Source organism: Prosopis cineraria, unplaced genomic scaffold, assembly GCF_029017545.1.
Source record: "Prosopis cineraria cultivar Desert tree isolate PC_DT_omini unplaced genomic scaffold, ASM2901754v1 PC1813, whole genome shotgun sequence".
Classification (NCBI taxonomy): domain Eukaryota; kingdom Viridiplantae; phylum Streptophyta; class Magnoliopsida; order Fabales; family Fabaceae; genus Prosopis; species Prosopis cineraria.
Window position 1 is genome coordinate 17,688 of NW_026557138.1, and position 6,656 is coordinate 24,343.

A 6,656-nucleotide genomic window follows, 5' to 3' on the forward strand; every position below is an offset into this window, starting at 1 on the left:
TACATTTACAAATTACCCATTACCCAGTTGCAAATGTCCATTGTCAAATATTAAATACGCAAAATTTAAAATTTGGGACTATTTTGTATATTTTATAGGACTTCTTGATTATTAAATTTCTTATGAGACTTAGGTGTAATTTTCCCTGAATGAAATCATAATAGAAGATTAAATAAGGTAATAAAATAACTTTTCTTAAAATATATAAAAAATTTTAAATATCTTATTTATAAATACGAGCCGGAGCATCTTCTCACGCTGGTATTGAAAAGGTATGGCCCCTGATTATCAAATAAAGTAGAAAAATTCATATCGAATTTAGCTTTTTTTTTTCCCCCGAAGAAAAAGGGAGGATGCATGCATTGAGTAAAGTTCTGAATTAATTTATTTTATTCAAATTGTATTGATACTTTTTCCTATTCTAGATATAATACCTGATTGGTTGGTTTATTTTATTTTAGTCATGAATAATATAGGGTTTTAATCTTCTTTGTCCTCATCATTTATTATTATTATTTTTTCATACCTAATTGGTGGCAACAAAACACACCTTCTCCCTTAAAAAGTATGCCACCAAGTGCAAGCATTCAAAGCCTGCAACCCATTTAGTTTTTTTGCAGGGGTTGCTTCTTGTGAAATGTTCATTGGTATGGGTTGTTTTTTCGTAAATAGGATTTACTGATATGGGTAGATCTTTGTAATAGCATTTCTTAGTATGAGATACCTTGTGTAAAGTGATCCGTTTCTATAGAAAAAGTTCTAATGTGGGTACTTGTCAATAAATTGGATAAAGTATCAGGATAAAATTATTTGATGATAATGTAAATGATAGTTCATCAATATAAGTTATTAATTTCCAAAGCTGCGCACGAGTTGTTTATTTTTCAAACTAAAGCTATTCATTTTTCCTACCCCAATTGCTAATTTCACATATTGCGATTGTTCATTTAACTAGCATGCCTTATTTTTAAGGGAGTGGCTTGAGCATATATATTAGAAAAAACTTGCAATTTTCATTTAAGAGCCATTCATTTTCCATACTAAAGTGATAAATTTTCTTATAAGAGTAATTACTGATATGCATAACTTTATTTGATTTTTTTTAATTGATGTTGTCATAATAAAAGAGTTACAATTTCTTCATATTGAAATTGTTCATTTCTCATATTAAAGTAGTTGGTTTTCCTATAATAATTGTTTATGCATATAGTTTCATTTAATTTTATTTTTAATGATATTATCATGACAAAAAGAGTTGTAAGTTCCTCATATTGAAATTGTTCAATTCCTATATTGAAATGATTAATTTTTCTATAGGATTTATTTGTGCTCATAGCTTCACTTAATTTTATTTAAATTTTTTATTATGGTAAAAAAAGTTATAAATTTTTTAGATCGAAATCATTCATTTCTCACATTAAAATGATTAATTTTCTTACATGAGTTGTTTGTATATATAAATTTATTTAATTTTATTTTTGATGTTATTGTCATGATAAAAAAAGTTATAAATTCACGATAGTAAAGTTACTCATTTTAATTAGCCACTTGAGCGTGAAAGTGAACATTTGAGAGGGAGCTAGCCCAAATCATATTAATTGAAACTAAACTACGCAAATCCATTAGAATTCGGAGAATTGGAATCACTGTCCATGTACGAGGGATTGAGGGGAGGAATATGAGATCCTGTGGGGCGTTGGTTGCGTTAAAGACTCTTCCATGGGAGAGAATAAGAAAGAGAGGTCTTTTTTTTTTATTATCTAAGAAAAGATTAATTTTGTTATTTTACTTAACATTTTAATCTCATTTCATTATCCCTGTTTATTTTTTATTATATTTGATCAAAAGCATTATTGTCAAACTCTTGAATTGGCTCTACGAGTTTATCATTTTTATGTTTCTAATTTATAAAATCATGTCAATTCACTCATAAATTTAAATTAAAATAAACTCAGTTAAACTCACGAGTCCACTCTTCAAATTTATTATTTTTATGTTTTTAGCTTATAAAATTGTATTAATTTACTCATAAATTTGTTGAGCAAGATAGATATATACTATGTAAAAGTGGATTCATAGAAGCAGTGGGATTTGGTTTAATGAAAAATAAAATGAAAAAAAACCAAAAATTAATATTAATAAAAAAAGAAAACAAAAAATATGAAAAATAAGTTATCATATTTTGAAATTTCTATATTAAGTATAATAATATATAAATGTAGATAGATTTAATTTTAATAATTTACATTTAAAATATATTTAAATTAAATTACAATTATATTTTATATTTTAATTATTTAATTAATGCTTTCAAAAACTATTTATTAATAAAGATAAATTTTTATAAATTTATTATCTGAGTTGATGTTTTAAGTTTATATCTCTGCTATGAGTTTGATTAAATTTACAAGTTTAATAATCTTGATCAAGCTGTTTAGATCGAAATTTTCCATTCATACTACAACATTAAAAAAAAAAAATTCATCATCAATGGAACGAGGATCTTGAAAGATTTTTGGGAGACAGGTTAGGTCAGAGAGAGATAAAAATGTCAAAGGCAGAAGCCAACGGGCAATGGGCAGGGAGCGAGGTGGCTCATTTTACTTATAATAAGTAATCGGCTGCAGATGTCAGGATGCATTCCTTTTCAAACTGAAACTCAAGTTGGGTCCCATTGCTTCCAATCACCGCCTGCCTCCCCCATAATTGAACATGAAGATACATTCATCTCGCCTGCCTCGCATTTATTCTTTGTCTCCACTCTGCTTCAGCTCTCCAATCTCTCCGTTACCACCCTCTTCTTCCTCAACAATACTGTTTCTCTCTAATCAACCTACTCATCGATAACTTACATCAGTAAACAAAGTGAACTAATACGTCTCCCATTGCCGTCGCTTTCCAGAAGCAGCATTACTCCCACTCCGCCGATCAAATTAGACGGTTTTAAAAAGAAATGACAGGCAAACAATAAAGTGAAGTACTGAGGCAACTGCGGATTTGCTGGACTACAGCTTTATCTCACTTAATCCCATTAATGGCCGCTGGGGATTAGACTTTTTATAGGCATTCAAAGCAGATAATAGAGCTTTTTCCCAGCGCAGTGTCATTGAATGCCCACGCGGTTTTGAGAGCAACGAGCTGACTTTGTCCACGCCTCGTTGCATTTAATGCTCTTCCGGTGACTTTTGACTCTTTGGCCTCCCCTCTTCACTCTCGTTCAAGTCAGCGTCTTCCCAAACACCCCTCTGGCTTGTCTATATATTCACGCCAAGTCGCCAACCATTTCTTTCACTTTGCGTTGCACGCTTGGCTCGGCATAAAGCACTCATCGAGCAGGAGGGAAACCACATCAAAGGGAATTGAAGAAACATTAAGACTCGCAAGCAGATATGGGAAGGCCGCCTTGTTGTGATAAGGAAGGCGTCAAGAAAGGACCTTGGACGCCTGAAGAAGACATCTTGTTGGTCTCCTACATTCAGCAGCATGGCCCTGGAAATTGGAAGGCTGTTCCCGCCAATACAGGTAGGTTTATTGCTACGCTCTTTTTGTTTTATCTCAATGAGATGTTTTTTCACCTTCCCTCGTTTGATTAAATTTCACTTTGGAGACCTTCCTCTAAATTATTTTCCTCCTTTCTTTGCTTTTCAGGGTTGTCGCGGTGCAGCAAGAGTTGCAGACTTAGATGGACTAATTATCTGAGGCCAGGAATTAAGCGCGGCAATTTCACCGACCAAGAAGAGAAGATGATCATCCATCTTCAAGCTCTTCTGGGCAATAGGTAATCCATCTAAACTTTGGAGTCAGAGATATTACTATCTAGTGTTTTATGTTAAGAGAGACACATGCTGAACTGGAGGCATACTATTGACTGTGGTGCAGATGGGCTGCGATAGCTTCGTACCTTCCGCAGAGAACAGATAACGACATAAAAAACTATTGGAACACCCACTTGAAGAAGAAGCTTAGGAAAATGCAGATGGCTCTCGAAGGAGACGGCACAAGCGATGGGTTTTCGGCTTCGCAAGCAATGCCTAGAGGACAGTGGGAAAGAAGGCTCCAAACTGACATCCAAACGGCTAAGAGAGCTCTTCGCGAGGCACTGTCACCGCATAAGCCTTGTGGCGCATTTCAATCCTACCCCTCTGATATTGGCTCCTCCTCTCTCGCTTCTGCAAAACCAACCCCATCCTTATGCTATGCGTCGACCGCTGAAAACATAGCTCGTTTGCTGAAGGAATGGAAGAAAAATCCACCAAAGAAAACTCACTCTCGCGGTAACTCGACCATGACTCAGAATTACTCCGCCGGAAACTTGGCTACTTGTAGCAAAGAAGCCCCAAGTGACGAATCCAACAAGGGAAGCAGCTTTGAATCATGCGAGGCGTTTGAGTCATTGTTCGGGTTGGAGTCTTTGGATTCTTCGAATTCTGAGTTCTCGCAATCTCTGTCTCCTGACCCTGAACCAACCACTCTTTTCCAAGATGAAAGCAAGCCGGAGTGTGGTGCAGAATTGCAATTTTCTTTTCTTGAGAAATGGCTTCTAGACGAGGTTGCTTTGCCAGGAATATGTTAGTGGTGGCATGCAATAACATTATACATCTTCAGTTGTTGCAGATGCCAATCGTTTCTGGACTGCTCGTCAGTTCCGTGTCGCTTCATTAGGACTCCGGACTTTTTGTTGAGCTCGCTTATAGGACTCAATTAGCTCATCATCTAGTCTTACTTTTGCATAAATCAAACCCGGGACAGAGATTTCAATCCTTCAGTCTGCTAAATGCCTACAACTGTATATGATATCACTACTAACATTATTATATTATTCTATTGATCTATTGCATATACGTTACGCGTCTCTGTTAAATTTGCATCTCTCCCGAGTCCCGTCCGGTTTTAAGTTACGAGACTAAGCAAGTTAATTGAGTTCCTTTATTTTAATTCGTGTTCTTCTATGCTGTAAGTTTCAATGGACAATACTTTGGTCCAAAAAAAAAAAAAAAGAAGTTTCCACGGACAATATTCATTCCCTGTAAAAATAACTCACGCAGGCAAATCAAGCAGTCGCGCATACGTAGAAGTTTCAGAGATGGTAAACTCTACTTAAATGTTTTTCTTTTGGCCAAGCTACTGTTTATGCAAAACTATATCAGAAAAATAAAATTTTATATGAGACAAATCTCTCATTAAATGTCATTTTTCTCATTAAATTCATAATATAAAAAGGATTTGTTAAATTTAACGAGGGATCATATTTTTTTCTCTAATTAGTAAAAAATTTAGCCCTACTAATTTTTAACAAAAGCCACATCCCTCACTAATTCTTCATTAATACTATTTAAAATTTGATAATTTTAATAAGGAATTAGTTGTTATTAATCTTCATCTCATGCCCCCATTTTTTCTTTAATTTGCACCCTCTTTTGAACATCTCAATATTGAATAATAAATAACCATTATTTAAACTAATAATATTGACTTGTTCTTTCTTTTCATCCACCAGCATTTGCACATTGTTATTTTAGGTCTCAATACTAACTTGTTTTACTTTTATATAGTATGTTTATTTAAAATATAAGGGAATATTGTTATTGTGAAAGTAATAATATTCATCTAAGATTTACATATGAAATCTTTTATTTTCTTGCTGTAATGTATCAAATCTTCAATCATAATAAATTGTGATTAATATAATATGTATCAAATCTTTAGTCGTGTGCGTGTACAATTTGTATATAATTATTTATTCTAAAAAAATATTGTACCCTCTGATTTCAAATTTTAGCTCAGCCACTAATTAGTCTCTAGCTAATCCGTTGCTAAATATACTTATATTTAAAAATAATTATATCATATCACCTATCACATGTGATTCAACTTGTGATATGTCGCCAATAACCTCATACTTCATCAACTGATATATCACCCACCATCTCATGCCCCATTACTCACCACATATGCGATAACTCATGGTATGTCATTGTCCATCACCATGTCACTTGCTCTTTATCATATTACATATTCATTATGTTTAAGCCAAAATAAAAATTTAAACCCTTGACCTTCTATCTTTTAAGTCTTATACTCTCCTTCTTTATCAGTTAAATTGAAAAGCACCTACAGTCATTATATAAGAAATTAAATATATATTATTTAGCTACATAAATATATCAAATAATGTATTATAAAAATACACGGACACATATTAAATTTTATTTTCAATTATTAATATATTAAAAATATTTATATTTTATTTAAATTATTCTTTATATTTTATTTTTAATAAAATATTATTTTATTAATAAAAATCAACTTAAAATAAAAAATATTAAATAATTTTATTATAAATATTTTATTTAATTTTTATTTTTAAATGAAAATAATTAAATATATTAAAAGTTATTGCTAAAAGTTAAATTTTTTTGTAGTAATTAGCTAATGTTAGAATCTTTTACTAATTATCTTATTTTAGAGGGAAATTGATAATTTCTCGCTATTTTTCTTGCTAATTATCTTATTTTAAAAGAGATTGACAGTTTCTCATTATTTTTCTCGTTAATTTTAAGTTGAACTATAAAATCAACACTCCTCACTAATTTTCTCACTAATTTGATATTTAAAAAAAATAGATGATCTTTTATTAAATTTTTTCGTGAATTTGT

At 31.9% G+C, this 6,656-nt stretch overlaps 1 protein-coding gene across 1 annotated transcript; it reads left to right on the forward strand.

Annotated features, from left to right (window-relative positions):
• Positions 1-2,960: 2,960 nt before the first annotated feature.
• Positions 2,961-4,824, forward strand: LOC129300927 (myb-related protein 306-like). Its single transcript, XM_054939527.1, has 3 exons — positions 2,961-3,522; positions 3,649-3,778; positions 3,880-4,824. Exons 1-3 carry the CDS (start codon positions 3,390-3,392, stop codon positions 4,571-4,573), a joined length of 957 nt encoding a protein of 318 aa, XP_054795502.1. The 5' UTR covers positions 2,961-3,389; the 3' UTR covers positions 4,574-4,824.
• The last annotated feature ends 1,832 nt before the right edge of the window (positions 4,825-6,656 follow it).

Bases quoted from the DNA above. Each gene is read 5' to 3' on its own strand.
- LOC129300927 (XM_054939527.1), top strand. From the start codon at position 3,390: ATGGGAAGGCCGCCTTGTTGTGATAAGGAAGGCGTCAAGAAAGGACCT. The intron at 3,523-3,648 runs GTAGGTTTATTG...TTTGCTTTTCAG, and splicing joins GGCTGTTCCCGCCAATACAG to GGTTGTCGCGGTGCAGCAAG. The intron at 3,779-3,879 runs GTAATCCATCTA...ACTGTGGTGCAG, and splicing joins CAAGCTCTTCTGGGCAATAG to ATGGGCTGCGATAGCTTCGT.